The 27,365-nt window shown below is 37.8% G+C and overlaps 1 protein-coding gene across 1 annotated transcript in view; it reads left to right on the top strand.

The window, feature by feature from the left end:
- The window catches only part of LOC107743726 (unconventional myosin-XVIIIa-like), a 106,500-nt gene that overhangs the window by 44,426 nt on the left and 34,709 nt on the right, over positions 1–27,365 (top strand). Inside the window, exons 5-21 of the mRNA XM_016557117.1 lie at positions 1,638–1,814; positions 2,586–2,796; positions 3,672–3,814; positions 4,160–4,260; positions 4,409–4,472; positions 4,567–4,711; positions 6,761–6,772; positions 8,561–8,734; positions 8,824–8,888; positions 10,123–10,209; positions 12,915–13,056; positions 13,166–13,325; positions 13,913–14,099; positions 15,319–15,556; positions 16,069–16,178; positions 17,052–17,117; positions 22,516–22,644. Of these exons, the coding sequence (XP_016412603.1) occupies positions 1,638–1,814; positions 2,586–2,796; positions 3,672–3,814; positions 4,160–4,260; positions 4,409–4,472; positions 4,567–4,711; positions 6,761–6,772; positions 8,561–8,734; positions 8,824–8,888; positions 10,123–10,209; positions 12,915–13,056; positions 13,166–13,325; positions 13,913–14,099; positions 15,319–15,556; positions 16,069–16,178; positions 17,052–17,117; positions 22,516–22,644 (2,211 nt within the window). The remainder of the gene's footprint in view (positions 1–1,637; positions 1,815–2,585; positions 2,797–3,671; positions 3,815–4,159; positions 4,261–4,408; positions 4,473–4,566; positions 4,712–6,760; positions 6,773–8,560; positions 8,735–8,823; positions 8,889–10,122; positions 10,210–12,914; positions 13,057–13,165; positions 13,326–13,912; positions 14,100–15,318; positions 15,557–16,068; positions 16,179–17,051; positions 17,118–22,515; positions 22,645–27,365) is intronic.

Genomic DNA, 27,365 nt, shown 5'->3' with positions numbered 1-27,365 from the left:
CACCCCTGCGTCGATAGCCCCCGGGGTTCGGGAGTTACGGGTGGTTAAATTCGCAGGTCGGTAGCCCCCCGGGATCGCTTGATCGTTCGGCACCGACCTAATTACACCATTTCAAGCATTTTATCTGCGTTATATGTTCTGTAAAGAAAATGTTCATATCGGCGGCATATCGGCTGCATATTCGCCGATACGATATATCGGCGACAGGCTCATATCGGCCGATAATATAGGCAAAACGATATATCGGTTGGGCTCTAGTAAGGACATCGTTAAAATAGTCCATGTGAAATCAGTGGTTCAACCGTAATTTCAACAGACACGGAAGAGAAGAAATTATTAAATAAAGTCTTAATTTTTGTTTTCTTTGTGCACAAAATGTATTCTCATAGCTTCATAAAGTTAAGGTTGAACCAGTGATGTTAACAATGTCCTTACTACCTTTCTGGGCCTTGAACGTTTCAGTTCCGTTGCTGGCTATGCAGGGTCAGAAAGCTCTCGGATTTCATCAAAAATATCTTAATTTGTGTTCTGAAGATAAACAAAGGTCTTATGGGTTTGGAACGACATGAGAGTGAGTAATTATTGACAGAATTGTCATTTTTGGGTGAACTATTCCCTTAGGTATACAAAGAGTTCTTGCTTCATTTAGAGTCGAAAATGACTTGATTCAGTGCGTTAACTGATTCTAACTGCAAAGATTTAGTGAATGATTTGTCAGACTGATATATACTAGACACGCTTGTGAGTGCTTTTGTGTGATACATTAGAAGGAACGTCCTAAATATGAGTCATTTTGTTCATGATGAGCTGTGCTGTGCTGGTTTTTGAGTGCAGCCAGGAAATAAAATAGAAAAAAATGCAGTACACAATCCCATCACATCTCATTTCATCACATTCAGTTCAGATTGCACAATCACAACAGAAAACAATGATTCTTTTCACTGTGGTGCTGTGGAATCAACAGCAGAGTAGCTGTGTGTATTTTAATGAGTCTTCAGGTCTGCAGGGCTCATGCACAGGGTTATTTGCAGAACTCTTCTACTATCTGGCCTGAATCCAGAGCCAAGTGAGGGTTAGACATGCACAGGTGGGCCCTGGGTAACGTGCACAGGGTGGGAGAAAATGAATGCCAGGATATGGGTCACAGAGAAACAGGTGGGATATGGCCTAATTTTTAAAACAGACAGATTGACTTATATAGACACACTGAGAACTCTAATAAAATAGTTTCTAATAGAATTTTCAGAGTTTTCACTATTAGGCCTTGATGAGGCATATGCTGGGCAATATTATCAGCTCACTTCCTGCCTGGCACAGTCGTACCTCCCGGTGAAGGACAGCTCTGAGCCAACGATTTCCATAATGTCAAGGCTGACCTCAAATCAAGTTTTTGAACCATCTGTTCAATGAGGGAATTGCTAAGCTGGATCCAGAGTTGAGCTTGACAAGTTTTAAATTGCATTAAAGACTTGGCATGAAGTCTTGAGGCTATTATGGCTAAATCACATCAATTTAAAACCTCATACTCTATTTTTTTTTTGTCATATTAAGTTTTTTTTTTTTTAACTCTTTCCATTAATCACTAGTCAGATTTCTTGCATTCTTTGACCTTTAACATTTTAAATCCTTCAATCCAGGCGAACCCCCCATCATTTGACCGCTGTGAGGACTTGGCAGCTCTGCTCTACCTGAATGAGACCAGTGTCATGCATTCCTTGCGCCAGCGCTATGGAGGAAATCTCATCCACACATATGCAGGGCCCAACATGGTGATCATCAACCCTACCAGCGCCCCCTCAATGTACTCAGAGAAGGTGAGAGCCCTTGTTTTTCTTTTACACTCCTTGCATCCAAATTTGCTTACTACTTTACTATGTAGTATCCAAATACACAATATTCATTTAAACAGTAGGCGACAAATACTCACATAACGTCCTAGTTCATGAAATGCATATTATACCTTGACAGTGTGCGATTTATAGACGGAGCTACTCACTGTGGAAGCAATGCATTATGGGTACAATATTTTCTACAACTGTCCCTTCGTCAGTTTAACGCAATAGGAACTGAAAGCCGATAATGAGCTTTATTGGTTTTCATGCAAGATAAATTACTACCCATAAAATGTAATTACAATCCAGAAGAGAATTTCTTTCGGTCACTGGTCCTAATTAAGTGATTTTGCATTATGGATCAAGCTGATTATGTGCCGTGATGAGCGTTTCTGCATTCTAAAGCTGAAACTATGATATATGTGAAAATATGCTGTTGCACTTGTGCTGGAAAGATGGTTTACGCCAACTTTCTTTTCTAATTAACAGCTATTGATTTTCCCTTCATTGGAAAATTAATGTTTATGGGTTTACATTTGAGGCTTTAAGGTTTCCATTATTGACTTTTCTGTTGTACAGAAAATAGACACTCTGTAATACATTAAGATTATTAGTTTGAGTATTTAGTTTTTCCAAACAATGATCTTCATTAAGCTTGTCCACAGAATTTTGTTTTCTTGGGCAAGAGGCATAAAGAAAATTAACGTGTTTGTCAGTGTGTTAGAAGTTAATTTTCTCTCTCTGTCATTTCAGGTGATGCACATGTTCAAAGGCTGTCGAAGAGAAGACACAGCCCCTCATATATATGGAGTATCCCAGTCCGCCTACCGAAACCTTTTGACAACGCGACAGGACCAGTCCATCGTGCTGCTGGGAAAGAGTGGCAGTGGCAAGACCACAAACTGCCAGCATTTAGTCCAGTACCTGGTGTCCATCGCTGGCAGCACTGGAAAGATCTTTACTGGTACAGAGACAAGAGCCATAATAATCTCCTAGCAGTTTTAAATGGGATTCTAGGAATGCACCAAATTTTTACAATTATTTTAAATAAGTACTTGCAAACTTTAATAACATAAATGTGTTTGATTTATTTCAGTTATACTAAAATGGTAACCTAAAATGATAACATCTAAATGAACTGGTTTCATTCAAGTCAGAAATATTATTTAATATCACTGAACCGAAATACATTAATTTATATCAACAAAACTAATGTATATGGGTTAAATCAGGTAGAAATAGCTCTTTAAGGTAACAGTTGCAGATTACCACATTTTACAGTGTACAATCTGAAATTTAATTTAATTTAAGCTCCAATCTGAAATTTTCATTCATTTGTAAAAGTGCAATACAGTGTAAAAATATTAGAATTTAATAATAGAGATACTTTTTTGTTGTTCTTTTGTAACCAAGCTAATATTGGCCTATATAATATGGTCATTATGCATTCCCATTTTTAGCTGCATAGTATCTCACCACGTGCTTGAAAAGCTTGAACAGCCTGTGGTAAAGGGTGAATGGAAGGGTGTCATGCGGTCACTGGAAATGGGCTTGTGTAGCGTGGTGAGAGTGTGAGCGCTGGGAAGAGGGTGACAGATGAGGGCTGTGCTAATGATGCCCACTAAAGCACTCTGATAATTAGCCGTCATCAAGGCCTGCTCAACCCCTGCTCGGTCAATAATGACCTAATGAAGACTACAGTGCTCATCAACTATACCATTAAAGAGGCCTTGATGTTATCTCCGTATGCTCGACTCTGTATGCAGGATCCTGTCTTCTAGTGCGGTCAGTGTTAAAGAGTGAGTCCTTTAGTTAAATATTAATGTGTGTCTCCTCCAGCTGAGAAATGGCAAGCGGTCTACACAATCTTAGAGGCCTTTGGAAACAGTGCCACCTCCATGAACAATAATGCAAGCCGCTTCTCCCAAATCGTCTCACTGGATTTTGACCAGGCTGGTCAGGTGGCCTCAGCCTCCATTCAGGTTTGTCGATATAGTACTGGGTCATATCGAAGTTATATAAAATGCACATTGTACTAATTTTATAGCTTATAGTTAAACGGCAATCCTTCATCTATCCACCCACCCTGCTACCTTTAATGCCCTTTTAATAAAATGTTTAATTCAATAAATAATAATATACATGTTATCTTAATAGTTTTAATAGTTTAATAATTTTATAGTACAATACTTTAAAAATTACCCTTTTAAAATGGGCGAAGAATAGAATTCCCTTTTTGTAATTATATAAACATTTGTTTGCTCTGTTCGTTTGTAATGTTTTGATAATTTTACTAAGACTCATTAATCTCTTTCTTTTATATGTAGACCATGCTGCTGGAGAAGCTGAGAGTGGTGAAACGACCAGAGACTGAGTCCACTTTTAATGTTTTTTATTACATGATGGCTGGAGCTGACAGCACACTTAGGTAATCTCACAATAATTGTATGCATGTGCATTTTTCAGTTATTTTGTTTGACCCCAACATTTCTGCTCTCAGAAAGTGTGCACTATTGAAGAAATCTGTAAAATAACTGTATAATTTAATAACTTGATTGTATTCAATTTTCCTGCAGAACGGAGTTGCATTTTAACCACTTTGCAGAGAACAGTGCTTTTGGGATTGTGCCTCAAACTAAGGTTAGATTTTATTTTATTTTATTTTAAAATTATTTTATTTTATTTTAAATTAAAATTCCCATCTAATATTCTTTTTTTTTGTGTGTATACACAGTCTGAGGACAAGCAAAAGGCATCACAACAGTTCACTAAACTGCAGGCAGCTATGAAGGTGTTGGGCATCTCTTCTGATGAACAGAAAGCTCTGTGGCTCATCCTTGGAGCCATATACCACCTTGGAGCTGCAGGGGCCACAAAAGGTAATGCAGTGCTCACTCACTCCAAGTCACCAATAACCCCAGCATAAACCTTTAGCAAAACGTATTTAGAAAGTTTAATAGCTTGCTTTGATTCCAAGTCTTCCCCTTTAAGCCCCACACTGTTGTCTCTGAGCTAATTTAGCTCACAAAAGCATTCGACAGCTTTCTCTTTACACATCAGAACTGGAGAGCTTCAAAAAAAGCCTTAATGAGATAAAATGCTCAAAACGCCTAACAAGCACAGAAACAGACTTTATTAATTAAGGCCGACTTACTGTCTGCTCTGCTTACTGAGCTTAAACAGAGGAGAGACAAGCAGCTCAGGAAACAGTTTGATGTTGAGGAGTTTAGAGATATGCGTGTTTCTTTAGTTCTAATGAGGATGGATGGCTCAGTATTTACAGTCTGTGATATCACTTCCCCCTCATGCAGTCAGACGATGATGTATTAATGAACCTTTTAATCACCAGACTCCAAACTGTACTGTCTACATGCTGTCTCTAGGGTCCACAGTCATGGGAAACTCAGAAATAGCTGGGAATATTCAAATTGTGTGTGTGTGTTTGTCTTATAACATCATAGAAAATGGCTATATAGAGAGTTAAATTTCTATAAAATTATTATTTAAAAATTATCCAGTAATAAAAGGTGTGGGAAAGGTTTGGCTTGGATTTGAATACATGGCCATCGGTCTGTTTTAATTGAATGTAATGTGTACTAGTTTGTTGCTGATATATCGTCACTGCAGTCACTGGATTGCTCAGTATCTGCAGTGGATCCGTTCGTTCTAGTCTGGTACTCTTTCCTGTACCTGCATGCCTCCCCCGTGTCTCTCTCAGACAAATGTGGGAACGCCTTATTTCTGACAGGAGGTACTAATACTGCTTTAGTGTTCTGAGTTGGTACTAAAGACTACCATTATATGACATCAAACATCATAACAAAGCTTTTTTAGCAACACATTTCACCTTCAGGACAATATATTCAGTGTTTATAAAGATGTCTTTGTCTCCTGTCACTCAGTCGTACCTGACTGTGCGTACAGCAGGGGGCAGTGTTGTTCTGCCTTATTGTGTTTTGTCTGGGTATTTACCTTGGTCAAGTCTGTTGTTCTTCTTCTTAGTACAGGCAAGTACCTGTAAAAAGTGACAAATAGTTTTTCTAGAACAACAGCTTGATATATACTACCGATCAACTTTGGGGACAGTAAGAATTTTTTTATATACTTTTATTTAGCAAGGAAGATGCATTAAAGTGACAGTAAATACATTTATAATGATTTCCATTTCCATTTTGATCAAATAAATGCAGCCTTGGTAAGCATAAGAGATTATGTTTTTAGATTTGATAAAAAATACAGTAAATACATTAATTAAAACCTCTTTCAAAAACACTGATAAACCTTTCCCGACCCCAACTGAATGGTAGTGTACAGTACATAACCAAAAAATACAACGAGCAGTAACTACATGCTTTACTACAGACTTACATAATTTACATTTATTAATTTAGCAGTCCAAAGCAACTTAAATAAACCCAATAAGCACAAGCAATTATACAACATAAATGGTATTAAACCATTTATTTTTTATTAAACATAAAGCTACAGTTTTATTCTACTCAATTTTATAAAAAAAATTACAATGTAACCTGTACATGTTATTTCAAGAAAATAGACTTTGTAATAATTATGAACTATTATTACTATTATTATAATTTTTTTATATATATTTTGAGCACTTTTCTACAATTAAAAATATACAAAATAAAAACAATTAATTTAGTTTATTACTAGTCCTGATATATGCTATTATATCCATTCATTGGCCAGCCATTGAAAAAAGCGCGTATTGGTCATTTACTAATTGACTAATATGCAATGGAAATGCCTACTGAAAATGCATGGAAGAGCCAATAATATGTGTATATACAAGAGTTTGTGTGCTAACGATTGCATTTTTGGTTCCTTGTTTGTACAATACTGAAAAATGTCTGTCATGTTCTAACCTCTTCTTCTCTACTTGCATGTTGCATGCTGTTACAAAGCAGAGGCTGATGAAGGTAAAGAGCATGAATATTATATATCAGCACAACAAGCAAACATCTCATTTGTGTATGTGTGTGTGTGTGGCTGCTATCGTAGTTGCCAGACATTTCCATTTGCATTCTTATTGTCTTCTTTTCTTTCTTCTTTCATTTCTCTGCTGGGCTTCTTTTCTTTCAGAGGTTTATAACCATGTCTTAGTCTTGAAGCTTAGATAAAACTTTGGTGGGAATATGTGCGGGTGAGGGAGGGGAGCATCGTAACTTTGTTGTCTTATAAGGCTCAGGCTCTCTGATGTTTCTCCATGTTGTAGACTTTTCATTTCTGCAGTGCTTTTCTGTTGTTAAGACGCAAACACAAATAAAAAGCTCTCAGTTTATTTTAGGTGTTCATCTATTCCACCAGAGGCCTGCATTGTTTTTCGTCTCTCTCTGCGACCTCTTCTGGTTGCGGCAACCTCACTGCAGCTTGCGTGTCACTCTTCTTGTGTAGGACTCTGTGATTTGCTCTGAGGTCAGTCGGAGCAATATCCGCTGGAAACTATTGAAAACCTTCAAAAGATTTTAAAAAGCAGACACATTTTCTGTGATGTCTAAACATTAAAACTCACAGACATCATCAGACCAGTTTTGACAGTTTGACAGAAAGTGAGAGTTTTCTCACACAAGAAAACTATAACTACACAATATCAACAATATGGTACCAAAATAGCTTGTTGTACAAAAACAAAAAACAAATTTTTGATAAAACAATCAAATATATTCAAGTGTATTCAGCCAGATATTATTAGATTTTTATTTGATATTTATGTTTAAAAATCATGAGATTTATATGCCTAGCCTTATACAAAATTAATAACATGACACATATTTACTAGTGCTGGGCATGAGTTAATTAGTAGATTAATCGTGATTAATCACATCCAAAATAAAAGTTTCTGTTTATATAATATATGTGTATACTGTGTATATTTATTATGTATGTATAATGAAATTTGGAAAATATTTACATGTGTATATTTATATTCATATAATTTATATTATATATAAATATATTTAATATATAAACATAACTTACTTTTCTTAAATATATACATGCATGTGTGTGCATTTATATATACATAATAAATATACACAGTACACACACGTATATAAACAAAAACTTTTATTTTCGATGTGATTAATCGCGATTAATCGTTGCCCGATGTAAAATCGATGTTTTGTAATTTTTCCAGTAATCAGAAATCTTGAAACTCTTTGTCTTTGTTTCAATTTAATCTATATTTAATCTCTTGTGGGATGTGTTTTCTTTTACCTTTTGTAGTTTTCTTCATGATTTTTTTGAGGATGAGGATATGTCACACAGCCTGTCTATGGCATCTGCTTAATTTGGCAAGTCTTTACCAAGTAACAGATGGATTTGCCTGAAAATACCAGTGATTGACTGGATGACAAATTTGAATACAAAATATAAGGAAAGAGTTTCTCTGCCCTTCAAAACTGCTATTCTAAATAAGCATAATCCTAGTTAGATGCATTTTATCATCCATGACCGGAACTAACCTGCAGCCTACTTTAATTTGTAATCGACCAGGTGAAAACCACTGCTCTTCATCAAAACTTTTAGTATTTTGATTAAAAGTGGATCTTTAGTAAAAATCTGTATTCTAAAGCTAACATGGCGGTATGTAAATGATATAATCAGCGGAATTGCGTAAGACTTCTCTCGGATACTGTAAGAGCCCCACAGTCATTAGTGTTGCTTCATTCAACATGGTATTTTTGCTGTCCCTGTGCATCTCGCAGTGGGCCGGAAGCAATTTGCACGTCACGAGTGGGCACAGAAGGCAGCTTACCTCTTGGGTTGCACCCTAGAAGAGCTCTCGTCGTCTATTTTCAAACACCAGCCCAAAGGAACCTTACAGAGATCCACCTCATTCCGCCAGGGACCAGATGATGTTGGGACAGGAGACAACTCGGGTAAGAGCTTGCATAATACAAGACCTCTGATACAAAGGAATTGTGTTTGCTGGCTTTGGCAGTATTAAAATGTATGTTTTGCCTCACAGCTCCAAAGATCACAGCTCTGGAGTGTCTGGAGGCCATGGCTGCTGGACTCTTCTCTGAACCTATCAAATTATTCCTTTAAAAAAAAAAAAAAAATTATAGTCTCAATTCATTTGGGCTATGTCTAGCTGAGTTAAAACAATGTTGATTTTATTACAACCTCAAATTTAATTATGCAGAATTAACATGTTTGTCTAAGCTGTCATAATCAAATGTGCTTGCCTTGTTAACAAAATCAATAATCAGGCTAAGTACATGAGTCAATCAGAGATCAGTCATAGAGATAATGGCGCTGTAAGCGATGTTCTGGAACTCCCTACAAGTCGGCATGAAATGAAAATTCTATTCTAAAGTTAAAATAGCAGGATATTCTGCTAATTACTTATTGCAAATAGTGTCAATTATCTGCATTTCAGCATTGTAATACATTATAAAACAGTGTGCAATAATAACTTATTGAGTGTAAATTTTAATTCAAATTATTTAATGGATGCCACCTTATTGGGACAAAAGCCCTCCCTACATCTAACACTACCCAATATTTATTTTCAACTTTTTTATTATTTCCTTCATTTTTATAAAAAATAAATGCTTTTCTGATGTGATTTGAAATGTGAAAAAAATTTATGAAAAAAGTTCGCCAAAAGGCAGATTCGAACCCGGGTCGATCGCATCAAAAGAAATATGACACACGCTTTACCATCTGCACCACTGAATCTGACGATTAATGACCGTCTTTTGTAATGTTGACTAGCCCAATCACGCGTTGGTGGGTGGAGTTAGTGTAAATAGCCTCTGCTAACAAGGCTATTTACACTTAGTGTAAATTGACACTCCGATTTTTTTATTTATTTCAAACAGTTAAACAGTTGCCCACAGAAAAAAACAGGGGGTGCAGCACCCTCAGCACCCCCACTTCCCGTGCCTATGAAAATAGATCTGTTTTTTAAATGCATGTTATTGAGCTTATTGCAAACAATTTATTCATATAGGTTTCGTATTCGCATACATTTCATGTTTTTTTTATTCCGTTTAATCAAAATGTCATAACTCATTCTTTCCAAAAATTCAATTAACAACCGATGAATAGAAAAACAGTCCCTGCCCTATATACATTTTCATGCTTGAGGTTTGATCGGTTCTGATTCTAAGCCTCTTACTTGTTTTTTTGTTTGGCCACGAGGCTGTAAAATCATAGCACAAGAGAAAATATAGTATTAGACACATAAAAAGTAGAAAGCCTTAACCCAAAAATCAGTTTGAAATCATAGCTGACTAATACTCCCTCTATCCCTGTTTAGGAAAACATAGAGCTTGCGTTAGATGACATAGAGTCCAGTACATCACTGTCTGTATCAGCTATAGACCAAGCCTCCACTCAAGCATTGGTAAGGAACTCTTTTCTCCCCTCATCTTTTCTTTCCTCCTCAGGTTTTTGTAGTGCATCCCAGCTTGTCCCCAAAGGGCCTTATCTGGAAAATGTGTGCTTTTCAGTTTCAGCTGTGACTTGAATCACTGAGTTTTCCCTCGTCTCTCACAACGTTGGGGAAAATTCAGTTTGACTGCTTGAAAGTTCTAGTCGATGACTTTTGTGTCCTTTAGTTTGTTGTTTGAGAGCGAACTCAACCTCAAAGTTGTTATCTGTTGTGGTAAGTTATTATATTGTCGTATCTAGCCAGTTGTTGCAGGAGCAGCATGTCAGGAACGTGGCTTTCTGGGAGGTTAATGAGACTAACCTCCCAGAAGATTGCTCTGACAGCATTTCATATTCAATATTTATATACATTTTTTTTTTTTATTATTTTCTTTTTTCTTTTTTTTGACCAGTAGTGTATATTATTACTTACAGTTAGGGCTGTGCAAAAAATCGCATTCGATTTTTTGCCCAGCCCTACTTACAGTATATTCTAGGTTTTGTTATTTTAAATAATATTTTTTATATAATAACTTTATAACTTTTTTTATTCTCATGAGTGGCATGGAATGAGTGGCAGGAACACATGGTACATGTTATGTTTCTCAGCAATATAACAATCACACATTGCAGGATAGGGCATTTTATTTAGTCATTTTCTAGATATTGCAGCAACCAATTTCTATTAGTATCTCAGGTAACCATCTTTATGATTGAATTAACTCTTTCCCCGCCAGCATTTTTGAAAAAAAGTTGCCAGCCACCGCCAGCGCCAGATGATTTTCACTCAAATTTGATGGCCTCCAGTATATTTTGCTGTATGAATATTTGAATATGCAATACACCAAAATAAAGATCAGAGCCTCTACTTTTAAACAAAAAAAATCTGTTTTATTCTAGCTTAAAGCATTCTTTTTTTATCAACACTTGAATGGTAGGTTTCATAAAAATGCATAATTTTGAGCAAAAAGGTGAGAAAATCAAATTTTTATCAAAAACGACATCTAGATAATATTCAGTAGGATTATCAAAGCATAAATCCAGTAAATCGCTTCCATCAAAACCTCCAAAGCTTACACAGACATATACCACTTCCTGGATCAACATTTTACTCTGTAACATTATGCAGTTTTCATTTATATGCTGTCTATTGCTGATGATCGCATTATTTTTCATATGCATCTGTTTACATAAGAGATCACTAGTTTTTCTGTCCTGTTCACGTGTGTTTTTGTTCGGGAGGATTTGTACTCGTTCAGAAGATGCGTAATAGCGCCCCCGAGTGTATAACAGAGAAAACACGAAAAGCTGTAAAAACTCGTCTTTGGCGGGGAAGCGTTTTTTTATAAAAGAGACCAGATAACTCGTCAATGGCGGGGAAAGAGTTAATAGGTTTAAACGGGCATCCTTGGCTTAAAAAAGGGTTTTAGATTAGAATGGGTCAGTTGATACGTGACTGATTGCAAAGACAATAAGTGTGATTTTATTTCTAACAAGCTGCTTTGAGTATCACTATGAAGTGTTTTGAATGCCACCAGTGGTCACGATCACCAATTACGGTTTTACGAATTGAAGTAGAAATGCAAACACAAATGCCTGTGTAGTCATGTAATCTTTTACGCTTTTCTCTGCTTTTCAGTTTGCTGAAGTTTTGAAAGAAATTCATAAATTGTCAAATGAGCACTTTAAAAATTAAGTAATTGAAAGCACTCGTTAAAACAACCCTGACGAGTTAATTAGCCAATCTGTGCTTGATGAAAATAATACAGAGGCATGGTGATGACAGTCTCATCAGTGTGAAAAGTAATATTTAAAGACATATTCTGAGCATATTCATAAGCCAACGTAATTGCTGTAAATTCTTTTCCGCACCAGTCTCATCCGCAGTTATTCAGCAGTCTGCAAAGTGTCAGTGCGGTAATGCAGAACAAGGGCGAAGCCATTACTGGTATTAATTGCTTAAGTAGACAGCCAGAGTGTAAGGTTTAAAAATGCCTGCCTGACTGCCCTGGAGCTCTTACTTAATACAGGCCTTTAATGAGGAGCCCAAGACTAATAGCTCATCTTTTTTCCCCTCGTTTTCTCCTCCTCTCTCTTATTCTATAAAGGATAGTAATTGCTTTCATGTAATGACTAATGTTGTGTTTGAGGTCATTATCGAAATATGAAATGAAAAGTAAATTAAACAATGCACAGTCTTGATGAATGAAAGGGGCTTGAATTGCAAGTAAACCAAGTTCTTGAGAGAGATTGAGTTGTTATAGCCACAGTGCAGCATACACTTTTGGGTCTAACGTCTTGTTATTTGCACTGATAATTCATGTGAAGAATCTTAGTGGAAAAGAATTTCAAAAAGAAATGGCGGAGAGTGATGAGTTGGTAGTGCTTTCAGAAGGTTTAGAGGTCCTTTTATAATGGGTTAATGCTGTTTGTATGTTATGTGTGCATAAGTGTGGTCACATTCACATGTCCTTTTTCTGACTGTTCATTTATATGTCAGGCTTTACAGGGTTAAACATGAAAAGTATTTACACTCTAGCCCAAAAGTGGAGTTGTAACCTAAATTTGGGGCTCGTCCGGGATTTGAATCGGTTGTGTCCCCAGCTCCCTAGTTTATATTACTGACCCCTGTCTACGGTTCAGTCTAACAAAGTGTTCTTGCATGTCCGTATGATTCAGGTACGGACTTTGGCCAGGACAGATGAGGCGAGGGGCCTGCTGTGGCTGATGGAGGAAGAAGCTCTGCAGCCCGGGGGCTCGGAGGAAACTCTACTGGAGAGACTCTTCAGTTATTACAGCCCTGTGGATGGAGAGAGCAAAGGTCAGAACACAATACACCTCCCACATGCCCACCCACGCACATACTACAACACATAGACATTTATGTATGAAAAAGTCATGCAACCTCATGTGCTCAATGCGTCCCTCAGGCCCTGCCCTGCTGCTGAAGAGTGAGAAGGCACATCACTTCCTGTTGGGTCACAGCCATGGGACTGACTGGGTGGAGTATGATGCTAGCGGCTGGTTGAGCCATGCCAAACAGAATCCTGCCTCTCAGAATGCAGCCATTTTACTGCAGGACTCTCAGAAGTAAGACCTTAATATCTGCCTGCTGGTACAAACATTTAGCAAACTCCGTCTCTACGAGTGCTGTGAGTTTGGGTTGCTTATAACTAAATGTGAAAACACAATGAAAATCATTCATTTATGGTTAAATGTTTATAAGAGAAGAAATTAAGACAGGCAAGAAATTGTAATATTTATTGATTTATATTTTATACTTTAAATAATAATAGTAGTCATAATAATAATAATCTTATAAATACTGTTTTGTATTATGCAGTATAATAGTATTATTGCAATATTAAAAATATATTTTTGATTTATTTAATTTTTATAATTTAAATAATAAAAAAATACATTTATTATTACTGTATAGTAATATTGAATGTTTTTTTTTTTTTTTTGCAGTTACCTGAATTGTTTTGGTCAAATTAACGTTTACTATGTTTAGTGTTTGGGAAGCTAATGTTGCTTGTTACTGAAAAAGCAACTGCTGAGGTGTGATTATGTATAATGGCAACATTTTTGCTTATTTCAAATGTTGCATAATTTACTTGTGGAGGCGTTAAATGATCCAGCTTATTCTGTGTGTACTCTGGTCCTTCTCTCTGCAGGAAGAATATCAGCAGCTTGTTTATGGGGCGTTCAGGGGGTGCCACAGTTTTGTCAGGCTCTATTGCTGGGCTTGAGGGTGGATCACAGTTGGCCCTGCGCAGGGCCACAAGCATGAGAAAGACCTTCACCACTGGCGTGGCCGCTGTTAAAAAGAAGTCCCTCTGCATCCAGATTAAACTGCAAGTGGTAAGTACTTCAAAAGTGAAAACTACATCCATACACTAATGCATTCAAAACAGCTAGACAGAGAGCAACGGAATGGAACCTTATTATGGACCTCCTTGACTGGAACAGAAAATGCAGGGCTCTCAAGATGTGTTTTTAAAGATCCTAGAGCTAAAACTCTGCTAATTAGAGCACTGCCACTAAAATATGAAGTAGAAAATCTAGATAAACTAGTTACCCTCATTAATAAATTAATCAACCATGTGACTAGAAGTCGACGATACAGTTTTTTGATGGCCAATGGAATTAGAGCAGGATAGCTGATTTCCTATTTAATTTAAAGATGATAAGTGCTGCAATTAAATGTATATTTATCTACATAGTGTGACGGAGAGACCTTAAAGTTGTCTTCCATCACTGTTTTACGGTGTTCTTATTGTTTCAGATGCATTGTTGTAATTATACATTTCCTAATCTAGCTGAGTGGGCATGGCAATAAGAAGTGCGAACTCGAGGGAAGCGCTCATTATAGTTAATTTATGAAAGTGTTCGTGCAAATATGTTTTGATTTATCAGTCCTCTTATTATTTGTATTTATTTACTTTATTTACTTAACTCTTGTTACTTATTTTCATGTATAAATCATATTGTGAAACAAGAGTTTATTTGATAAAAAAAACATGGTATGTTCCAATTAGTAATAGCGGGAAAATGTGTATTTAAGATGGCCGTCACTAGTAGTAAGAAGGGGTGGATGGAATAAGAGCTTGTTAATGAGTTTGTGTTGCTGTGTAAGTATGGTAAACTCCAGCCGCAATATTGTGGAGGGGAGTTAGTATTGTTTTAAGTACTCAGCAGTTCTAGTTTTAGACTGCTTTTATCAACAATCTTTATTTTAAGCTCTTAAAACATATTTATTTGCACATCGCCCGAAATAAACAACCTTTTGGATGCTAAATTCGCTCCCTTGATTTTTATCCTAATTTGTGACTGCTTGAGCCATTATCACACATAGTATTTACCAAATTAGAAGTAAATAATTTAAAAATGAAACAATATGAAAAAATAAACCTGTAAAATAAACATTCGTACTTTAGAAAGAGCTGTCAAAATAGAAGTCCCGGCACTATCAAAATAAAGGTCCCACTTCCATTTTTCAGCCAAACTGAAAAAAACGTAGCGGCCGATAATTTAAAAAGTGCCTTGAAACTTAATGTGACTGTTGTATGTTTTCCCATAGGATGCGCTGATAGACACTGTGCGGCGATCCAGGGTGCACTTTGTGCACTGTTTGCTGCCTAAAACTGAGACTTCGGCTGGGGATTTGAAGGTGCTGGGAGGACCCTCATCTCGGTTTGGGGAGATAGTGGCACACGGAGAAAGCTGTGACAATGGCCTCATGCAGCTGGATGTGTGCTTGCTCCGGGCACAGCTGCGCGGTTCCAAACTGCTCGACGCCCTGCGTATCTACCGCCAAGGTTGGAGTTTAAAAAAGCAAGGCATTTAAAAAATAAGATAAAGACAGTGAATGACCCTGGTTATCGATCTGTGACCTTTATTTTGAAGAGAATGTGGAAAAATGTATGAAGAGAGGAAAGATTTCAAAGTTCAAATTTTCCATGCAGGTTTGACTTTTCCGAATATCGCGTTTTTCTCGCAGGGTTTGTTGACCTTTTGTAGGGCTTTTGTGGCCAGACGCTATGTAGCATTCTAGATGCCATTTTTTTTATTCTTGGAGACGTTCATGGGCTTATTTTGTTGAGTAGTCTTTTTGAAGACATTGCAGTGAAATCAGCAAAATGTCACTGGGAAATGTTTTGGCACATTTCAGCCTAAAGCCCTGAGTAAGCAGAACATTCCCAAGATAAGCGACTGACCAATGCCCTCGTCACTGCTCTCTGCTGAACCTCCACAGACCTTGTAGCTTTCTAGAATCACACATGTCCTTCTCCTGTAACGCTCCTGTCATTCGGCTCTCCTCTTCCTCAAGGTTATCCCGATCATTTGGTCTTTTCGGAGTTCCGTCGCCGCTTTGATGTGCTGACTCCCCACCTGACAAAGAAACATGGGCGGAACTACATCGTAACCGATGAGAGAAGGGTGAGTGTCCTTTTGTGAGTGTGTTGTTTCTCTAAGCGCCATTTGGCTCCTCCTTCATGAGCTGCTCTTCCATGTAATTGATTATGACAGTGCTCAGGGCAGAGAGCTGTGTTGTTGATTAATGGGGCTGTAGTACACATCTTTTCCCCCTTAATCTCAGCTCTGCTCTGGTGACAGGGCAATAAAGGCTTTAATCGGGACCCAGAGTGACGACTCTATCGGTAGCATCCTGTCCTATCACTGACCCCGCTTCTGTTATTGAGTCTACAAAGATCAGTAATGTCTTAATGTGAACTTTATGTGTATACAATGGATGTATATGTGTATATATGTACATTTTAAATATGTACAGTACATTATACATATGTGTGTATATATAGTATCAGTTAAACATTTGGACATATTTAACTGAACATCTCTCTTTGGTAACAAATTCTCAGTAGATTCCCCATTAGACCTGTGATCTATCTGCTGCTGCTCAGTCTGAGATGTGGCTTTTGGCTTGTCTCTCACCACTGAACCTGTTCACCAGTTGGCCCCTGTGCCCCTGCAGAGAGCACTCAATACCTCCCTGTGCTTTTAGCTCAAACTCTAGCCATTAGTCATCAGTCCACCGAGATTTTTTTAATCCCCTGCTATGTTGTTATTTGCCTGACATCTTGTCGGGAAGAAAGCACTCATGGGTGAGTGGAAGAGAGGGGTCAGACATTAAGACAGTTGTTTGTGACCTGGTTTCCCCAAGGTGGTTTGCTTTTGGACAGAAAGAGCACCCCAGTCAGCACTCTGTCCACTTGGTTCCCTGCTGAGGTGGACGGCATACTAGATCTTTATGTCTGTCTCACTGTTTTATACGTGTGTGTCTGTGTGTTTCAGGCTGTCGAAGAGCTGCTGGAGTCTCTTGAGCTGGAAAAAAGCAGTTATCACATGGGCTTGAGCAGGGTAAGTCATTCCTCACAATACATGTACTAAACATTAAAAACGATAGTGTAGCTAATGATTTTAGACCTAGAAGTGGCTCATTACCTGCAATACTAAGCTATTCACTCTAGCCAGCAGAGTTTTTATGTAATTTAAATGTCTGGCATTTTTCAACACTTCTCAATTAATCAATCAACAACAAAAAAAAAAAGTCAAGATTGCAATTACGGAAAAATATCAATACACATATCATGTCGGTTTACTCCTGTTGCATCTATTTACATTGTGTTTTGTAGCGGCTGAGCATTGTAACCAATCACAGACATGTCTGTTGATTTTAAGATTGGGGGATTTAAACTCTTGACATCTGGCAACCGCAACCATGAAAGCTTGTGAAGGCTTCTTACCAATGCAAGATAACACAAATGACAAATTAAAATGAATGGTTTCCAGGATAAATAACCAGCGGGCAAATATTGCTGATGATTGTGCTTAATAAATCGAGAGAAGCAGAAATTGTGATCATGATTAAAATACATTTTATTGCACACCCTGAATCAACACTGAACTGACTTGAGCTAAATAATAACATCATTGTTTTTTTATCATAATCATGAAGCTCTAAATTCATCTAAAAAAGGAAAGACTTCACATATTCAGTCGCTCTATGTTATGGATCAGTGCATTGAGTCAGTTTGCGGCATACAGATTCGGCCTGAGTCACAAGGATCAGTTCCAAACAGATGGCATGATTTCCATTTAGATTGCCGAAACGTTCGCTTCTTCTACACCTCTTAGACACAGACAGACTTTAATCCGCTCTGCCGCTGTGCTCACATCTGGATGGAAAGTTCGGCAGGGTGGGCTTCGGCCAGAAAGACTCGTCTCCTCCTCTCCCACCGTGAAGCACTCTCTGCTCTGGGCCGACGCTTTACCCAGAATGCTAAGCTGCAGATGGGACATGGCTGGCATCGTTGGCAGGCCTCATTGGCGGCGGGCGTGTTGGAGCGAGAAAGACAATTATTCAGAGGTTTTCTGTGAACACATGAGCCAGGCTGGAAGGTTGTGCTATTGCACACTGGGTCTCCCCTAAACTTCGAATGATTAAAGCAGAATTCCTTTTGTGCATCTTCTGTAGACGATAGATTGATTCTGGCGAGGTACCGGCTTGCTTTGTTTGGTTTACTCTGGCTTGGCGCACGACGATAACTCACTACAAACACCAATCAGCCCAGCAAGATATTGTGCTTCCAGACAAAGAACAGAAACCTGGAGAGAGAGCCAGAATAATGACATTCTGATAAATAGCTGATTACATAAATGGGAATAGATAAAAACGTGTCCAGGAAATACACAAATGATTAGTTTGTGGGTGGCCATCATTTTAGAATTCTGCTTCACACCACTGATGGTGATTGTATACACAGTGGCTATTTTGTTTTGTTTTGTTTGGTTTGGTTTTGTTTTGTTTTATTTATTTTTTTATTTTGTTTTTGTTTCATGTTGTATTGTTTAAAATAGTAGGGCTATTTATTATTTTATCTTATTTTTAGCTATTTATTTATTTTTACTTATGTTTTTTAAAGTAATTTTGAAACCTTTTTAAAAATTGAAGTATTAAAGGAAAATTTATTTAAAGTAAAGTACTTGGGCCAGATTTACTAACAGCTTGCGCCAGCACAAATCGTCTTTTGGCATTAAAATAGTACTGTCAGGATTTACTAAAGACGTGCAGTGAAGAATTAGCGCTGAAAAGGCGTGGACACAGTTATTTTTGCGCCTGGCCTTATTGGATATGCATTTGTAGGAGTTTCCATTTCAGATGCAAAATTTATGGGAGGAGACGATTAAAATGAATCACGCAACGTGTTTTACTAATGTTTGCACTCGTCAAATTACTATTAAAAGAACCAAAGACTTAAACTACTTCAGTCTGTGTGCATTGAATTTATTTAATACACGAGTTTCACAATTTGAGTTGAATTACTGAAATTAACTTTTCCACGACATTCTAATTTATTGAGATGCACCTGTATTTGCGCCATTATTTAACGCCCAAACAAAGCATGTCTTAAAGCAGGCGGTAATTTGCGCTGCTCTTGGTAGATTGCGCGGTCATTATAGAAATGAGATGTTGCGTCTGTGTTCTTTAATGTGCGCATTGTCAGTAAATCACCCGCAGAATTTTCCCCTTCCATCTGCGCTTTATCGCTCTATCGCTAATTTGCCCTATTTAGTAAATCTGGCCCCTAGTTTCTTGTGTACAGATGCCACTTAGTTTTATATCTACTGTAGTAACATTAAGACATTTTTTTGTCAGCGTTGATGTGAACAGGATCCTAAGCAATCATGAACTCCCTCCACTGCTTATAGAAAACAGTCATTGTACAGTTGCCACCTTAGTACAATACATCCGTCTAAATCAAGACTCCCCCACAGACTTACACACAAGCTCCTCTCTTTGCACTCCTCCATCGCCATTTGTTTCCCCTTCTCTTCGTGAGGAATGCCATTCTCTTGGTCTCCATGGAAAACGCTGCCATTTGACCCGCGTGAAGGGACCTTTCCACCACGCTGACCTTCGGTGCTCTTGTGAGGAAAAACCTGGCGAATCACAGCCCTGCTGGTTGAATGTCATGGGGTGACTTGGCTAACAAGCAGCCGCATGCATCAGAGACATTTCTGAACACTATCATCATGTTCTTCAAGTGAACGCTTCCAACAGGGTCTCTTAGGATGATGTAATTCAGTAAAATAGTGTTTCGCACATGTTCCCTGGTGCTGTGGGTAATGTAGCTGTGAGTATTTTAGCATCTCCACCTAATCTTACATTTGACTCGAGAGGACCATGAATGAAGTTCTCGTTTGGGTGATATCAGGCCTTTTTTGTGGCACATCTTCACTGACATTGAGAAATGAAGCTCAATTTTCCCTTGCTACTCTCCTGAGGTGGAGAGGTCCCTCTCTGATATTACATCTGCCCGAAAGCAGATAAGTGTGTGTGTGTGTATTGGCTGCACAGCAGGTAGCTCAGTCCTGATGTTCTAATTTACGGGGTTGTAAAGGGTTGTGGGGAGCGTTTCAGGTAAACGTATTGTCCTTTATTTTTATTTGTGGTACCATTGGGTTGGCAGTCGAATGCCGTGGGGTCAAACTTTACATGAATATGGAATCATTTCATTACACCCCATTCTCTCCTATGATGTGATTCTGGGAGCTCTGAGAGATTGCCTCCTGTAATAACAATAACTGAGGCTCTACATCACTGAAAGGCTCTGGCTGCCTTTGATGTAAAAAGGAAGATTATACTGCAGAGCTGCTCCAGATAAAGGCTCAATCAAGAGGCATTTGTTGCCATTCCCACAGATGAGTAGTAATTGCAGCAGTGGACTCTCATCTTCCCTTCTCTCTCTCTCTCTTTCTCTCGCTCTCTCTCTATAAATAAATATATATATCTTGAACCAATTTCCCAAAGCAGTACTTCTTTCCAGCACAGGCTGTCAGGTACACCCCAGATTCTGTGCGGTTTTAATTAGGATTCTGTTCATCTAGATTAATCCATCTTTAAAACTAATAGAATTCTAATGCAATTAGACCATGTCCACAGAGTTTGATGAATGCACGTATGGAAAAAATGCAAGGTCCACTTCCCTCAAATTTCTCTGATTAAATGGCCTAATGGAGTTGGATTCCGAAGTGTTAATCCAACTCGGTTTGACACCCCCACCACAGAGCGGAAAATTACGAGTAAACAGAGCATGGGCAGAGGTTCAGAGGCAATCCTCACGCTTTCAGACAGGGTGGCTGCAGAACTTATTTGCAGGAAAGGAACATCTGGGACTATGAAATTTTATGTATATCACTCACTTATATCTAAATAATATATGTTAATATATGTGTATTTATTTATTTTTAATTAAAAATAATAATTATACACAAGTTCAAAAGGTTGGGGTCTGGAAGATTTTTGAGTAATTTTTATGCTCACCAAAGCTGCATTTATTCAAATGTACAGTAAAAAATGTAATATTGTGAACTATTGTTACAATTTAAAACAACTGTCTCTTTTAATATTTTGCAATATATTATAAAATGTAATTTCCTGTGATGGCAAAGTTGAAAGCAGCCATTACAGTCTTCAGTGTCACATGATTCTTTCAGAAATCATTGTAATATGCTTTTTTTTAAAAAATTTTTATAAAAGTGTTTATTTCTTTGAAATACAGTCTTGCTGATCCTAAACCTATAATTATATAAACCTTTTTTTAAATGTATATTTTTAATATATATTTGTATTTTTGCATTACTGTATCTCAAAGACCCTTTGGGTAAAAGTGTCTGACAAATGTATTAATTTAAATAATTTGTGTATGTATGTATGTATATGTGTGTGTGTGTGTGTATATATGTATATGTAATCGCATTATGCACAATTCAATAATGATTTCAAAAGTAGCATATTGTGCACTTTTTTCATTTAAAAGTACTGCTATATGAACAAAAGTGCAATTACATTTGGTTTGCAAAAACTTTAAACAAATAAGGTGCTTTTTTACAGCAGTATTCCTTTTACATAGTAGCAGTTAAAATATTTCTTGTAAATCTCAACTTATTACAACTAACATTAATGTAATCATATTAAATATAAAACCAAAGCTATTTGCCACTGCCAGGGCATTAACGTTTTTATAGAAAATATTTTATAGTTTGTTATAGAAAAACTATATGCTCAGAGTTATGCTCAGAGTCCAGAGCCTCGATCATAACATTATAACAGGGACCTTTCGAGTAGAGAACTGCAGCAGAGTGCGGCGCGGGACAACACTTGATGGGCAAGTGCGGGTGCGGGTGGGTAGAGACTCGTGTGTGTGTGTGGGATGCGGGAGAATAAGGGTGTACCCACACTAGGCAATCTTTACCGTGCCTGAGCGCGTTTGACCCCCAAAGCCCGCTTCATTTGACTAGTGTGATCGCTCTGTGCCGCGGTTCGTTTAGCCGGCCCTGGCTCGGTTGGAAGAGGTGGGCCGGAGTGCAGTTCAGTTTGGTTTGGGCGCGGCACACATGTAGTGTCAGAGCGCTGAACTTCTGATACGTGCAGCATGATATATTTGAGAATGTATTTATTTGTTTGTTTGTTTACTATTTTTTTTTACAGCATGACAGAAAAAAAAAGAAAATATACTCATAACATTTTCTAAATGTTTACACAAATTTTAGTGTTGACTCTGTTGGTTAAGTTTTTTTTTTTTTTTGTTTTTTTTTTTTGTATTAATAAATATAAATTTAACAAACAGAATTTAATATTAAAGATTTTTATTAACATTGTACCATTAACCAAATGTGATGAATTCAGTGAAATTTTTATTGTAAGACAGTTTATTGTATTTCCATACATCTCATAGCAGTGGTCTGTTTGCAGGTGTTCTTCAGGGCAGGTGTTTTGGCTAAGCTAGAGGAGCACAGAGATATCCAGACCAGACGCAACATCACCCTGTTTCAGGCAGCGTGCAGGGGCTACTTGGCCCGACAAGCCTTCAAGAAGAGGAAGGTAAGTCCTCCTGATCTCATAAAAAGGAATTCATAATGTAAATAATTTACACTATATGAAACATTTAAGACATTTTAAGCCACTTTTTGTTCCAGCAAAGTGGAAATGTTTTGTGCTTGAGCGTCTCTTTCCCGCTCTCAGTCGGAGCTCTCAGCACTCGAGTTCATTTGTCGTAAGGTTTGTCTCGGAGTCCATCAGAATGTCGGTGCTGTCTTGAGAAAATCCTTCTGGCTGTGGCCTCGGCTGATAGATAACATTCAATCAGCGCATCTCCAGGGAAAAAGACACCTACCCCACTGCCCTCCATCACAGGCCTATCGATTCTCCCGCCACTGCGTGCCCTGCATTCTCGCCTGCCCCCTCTCTGTCCATTAATTTCTGCTTTGCCACTCGCTCTGTCTCTTTTTGGGTTTAAGCCCTGGCGTCTTGTATTTTGTTCTGCCTTCCTTTCAGTCTCTGATCTTGTGTGCTCTATTCTCACTTTCTCACTTCCACACTCATGCGGCCCTCAGTGGGATTGGCTCAGGATGTGAGGGCCGGTCCTACAGTTGCCTGTGACTCTGTCTCTGTCTCTTGCGAAGACTGGGCCCCGTCTCAGTAAAGTTCGTGTGAAAGGAGGAGGTGGGCTTGATGTAACTCCTCACGGTGCTGTTGGCCCTCGGTGGTCAGCTGCCTTGGCAGTACAGCTTCATCAACAACATCCACTTCCTCTTTCAGTGTTGTACACAAACCAAGAAGGCTTTCCTTGGTGAGACTTTGTTTTTAGTTTACCTCAGAGCTCTTGACAGGAGACAAGACTGTTTACTGGATGTTTTGCTGTAAGTAAAGGGAGTTTGAATGAGTCTGTTTGCACTTGTGGGCTGTTGTTTGTATCGTAGATGTAAGTAGGGGTTGCTTTCTTCAGTTAGATACTGTTTTTTTTACTTCTGTTGTTTAGCAGGGCTCCTTGTAAGGCATCTTTTGTAACACTGATTTGTAGGTGAACTGCTTTATAGCTGTTGCCATAAAAGATGGCTTGTGTACTTCTAGATTTGTTTAACTTCTTTGAAAATTTCTTGACTAAGTGCTGTGGCTTTCCATTTGCTGGCGGGTTCACTGTTATTTTCCGCTTTCTGTAAAATTATTGTCCCAACAAAGAGCCTTGTCTGGATGCCTCTGAATCACAGCAACCTGTCCCCAAAGGAATTTATTTCCTTAGAAAGAAATCTTTTGTCAAGCACATGTCAGAAACCTGTGCTTCACGCTAGACTGAGAGATGAGTCTGGGGATTTGTACTGGGTTGTAGCTGTAGAAAGTCTCCTGATGGGCCGTAACCTCAGATGCCCATGAACTTGTCAGTGACTATATAATGAATATTACATGCAAAAATGCCAACACTTTCTTTATCTGACAAGCTGTAATCTGATTGAATGGTTTTAGGCCATTTCTGGAAGTCAAGGTACACAAAAAGAGCTTTTGAGAATGAAATAATCACAGAATTTGGTTTTCTGGATGGTGACATCAGATCTTTGAAATAAATTTTCAAGTACACTGTTTGAGGAACTTACTAAAATTAAATATCCACAAGCAGAATTTGATATTATGCCATGTTTTCAAAGGTACGTTCGTAAAAAAAAATTGGTACGTTGTATAGTTTTTTTTTTTTTGTCTGCAATCTGCCACAAATGGACATTCTGTCTGTCTTTTTATTATTTAATTAAAATACTTTTTGAAATAGACATTAACAAGTCTTTATTTGTACACTACCTTTCAACATTTTGGGGTAAGGTTTTTGAAGAAATACTTTTATTCAGCAAGGAAGCATTAAAGATTTATCTTTCAAATAAATTGTTTTTTTTTACTTTCTATTTGTCGCATAATTTAAAAAATGTATCAAGATTTATTAAGAAATGTTTCTTGAGCAGCAAACCAGCATATTAGAATGATTTCTGAAGGGTCATGTGACGTGTAATGGCTGCTGAAAATTCAGCTTTACCATCATAGGAATACATTTTAAAATATATTACAATAGAGAACAATTTTATTTTCTTGTCAAATAAATGCAGCCTTGGTGAGCATAAGAGACTTCTTTAAAAAACATCAAAAATCTTACTTACCCCAAACGTTTGAATGGAATTATATTGTAGTATTATTCAACAAAAACTACGGTCAGTTATTTTTCTTGTCATAAGATGGCCATACTTTTTCATTTAATTCTGCCTTTCAGAAGCTACAGAAGATACTGTTATGCTCATAAGTTTACATACCTCTAGCACAGAGATGGGCAAACTCTGTCCTCTAGGGCCACTGCCCTGCAGAGTTTTGCTCCAACCCTGATCAAACTCACCTGCCTGTAGCCTTCTAGTAATCCTGAAGACTTTGATTAGCTTCAGGTCTGTTTAATTAGGGTTGGAGCGAAACTCTGCAGGACAGTAGCCCTCCAGGACTGAGTTTGCCCATCTCTGTGCTAGCAAAATATGCGATAATTTTAACAAAATAAGAGGGATCAATTGCATGTTATTTTTTATTTAGTACTGTCATGAATAAGCTATTTCACGTAACAGATGTTTATATATACTCCATACATATATATATATTTTACACACACACACACACACACAGTCTCATTAATAGATTCTCATAAGCCTCATGATAATACTGTGAAATTGATAAGTAGACCTACCCACTGTAATGAAATATATTACAATAGAGAACAATTTTATTTTCTTGTCAAATAAATGCAGCCTTGGTGAGCATAAGAGACTTCTTTAAAAAACATCAAAAATCTTACTTACCCCAAACGTTTGAATGGAATTATATTGTAGTATTATTCAACAAAAACTACGGTCAGTTATTTTTCTTGTCATAAGATGGTCTCTTCCATTCTGTTTTGTGTTTCTTGGCTAGAATAATGTGCAAATTGAACCATTGCTCTGATTAAATGTCTAGTTATGTGACACTACAAAGGCCCCTGACCTAGTGATGAAAACAGTCTTCGACAGAATCTCAGTATCATATCCTCTTCTAAATCTAAAAAAGTGAGTGGAAAGTGGAAGTGGAAAGACCTAAGTATGTGATGGAGTCATTTCTGTTTTATAGGATGTATTTAATCATGTCAAGACAAGCAGTGTTGAGTTGAATCTTTACAGCAGATCCCTGAGAGACAGCCATGTGGGACCAGGCTTCCTGTGGCAAACCACAGTTGCCACAATGCAAAATCAATTTGCTTGTTTCTCTCTCAGATCGATAATGGAGGGATCTCAGCACCTTGAAGTCTGTTCCAGTTTTAGAGTGCGTTCTAAGCCTTCAGTCCCTCCAGTTTTCTCTGTCTTTCCTCTCTCCTCCTTTCTGTTTGTCTCTGTGGGGGGCATCTGAAAGGAGAACAACTCCATGTGGGCTTCTTTGAAGCTCCTCGGCTCCTCCCCAAGTTTCGTTGACGTTCAGCGGAAATGACACTAGAGGGAGCTGGGAATTTCACGAATGCCAATCGTGTGTCTAATTAACTCATTGCCTAAAGACGCAAGCTTTCGCTGCAAGTGTGAACAGGTGCCCTCGCAGACACGTGTGAGTGCGCTCAAATGTCCTCGTGTTCATACGTGCAGATGAATGCCACCTGCTGATCCGTATTCAAATTCACACCACACACCTGTTGGAAGGGTTGTGGCCGATTTTGTTGGAGTCGCATCCACTCCTGCCAGGCCCCAGGGCTCACAGGCACCATATCCTCCAGACGGCCATTTTAATTAGGAAGCTCTTCCTGATTTCGCCGTCTCTTACAAGCTGTTTAGATGGCTGTTTGTGGCATTTGTTGTGGTCAAAGCATGGCAAATGAGCTGCGGTGCATATGTCGGCCACGCGCCGCCTCTGTTCTGTGCCGAAGCTTTCTCGCCGTGACAAATTAGACATAGCTCGAACGCAGTGTGCACGGACTCGGTCCCGTTAATGTGCTGAATTGGGCCCGTCTAATTGGGTTTCCAGATAATCCTCTATTATTTGAATCGTCCCTGTTCCTGCAGCATGTAAATCTTATGCAAGGTTTAAATCAGCTGCCAAGTAGTATTGAAGTTTAATTGAATTACTCAAAGGAGCTTGGGGCTTTTGCTTCGCACTGCATTTCTACACAGTTGGTACGACTCCAGAATCACTCCTCTGTATAGCCTTCTGACGGCCTCATTGAAGAAAATGTGTTTGTTTTCCATTTATTCTTCTTGTGATCAACACCTGTAATGGGTGTTTTGCTGAGGGTTAGTATGTAGGCCATTTTTACGTCCACTTGATGGAGTAGAGCAGTGTTTTTTCAAACTGAGTCTAGAGTGGAAATAAGTGGGTTGCACACTGAGATGTGTGAGATGACTGACTGTGTGTTCATGCCATGCTATAAATATGAAAAATCTAAGTTCTCAAGTTGAATTAATTTGTAATTTTAATTTATTAATTTGATTTATGAACAAATCACTCTAAATTGGTTTGATATAGAAGAAAAAAAAAGATATATATACTGTATATAATTATTATGATTATGGTACTTATAACATTTGGATTGATAATTTAACTTATTAAAATTATTTATAATTTTTTCAAAAATTAACATCACTGGTTAAAAGATTGAACTAATTATGATTTTTTTTTTTAATGTTTTTATTTATTTATTTTTTTACATTTTTTTTTTTTTAACATTATGCTCATCAAGGCTGCATTTAAAAATACAATAAAAAGTAATATTGTTATATATATATATATAT

The sequence above is a fragment of the Sinocyclocheilus rhinocerous genome, unplaced genomic scaffold, assembly GCF_001515625.1.
Source record: "Sinocyclocheilus rhinocerous isolate Xijiao unplaced genomic scaffold, SAMN03320098_v1.1 scaffold166, whole genome shotgun sequence".
Taxonomy (NCBI): Eukaryota; Metazoa; Chordata; class Actinopteri; order Cypriniformes; family Cyprinidae; genus Sinocyclocheilus; species Sinocyclocheilus rhinocerous.
Note: the sequence above shows the minus strand (reverse complement) of the source record. Positions and strands in the feature narration are given on the sequence as shown.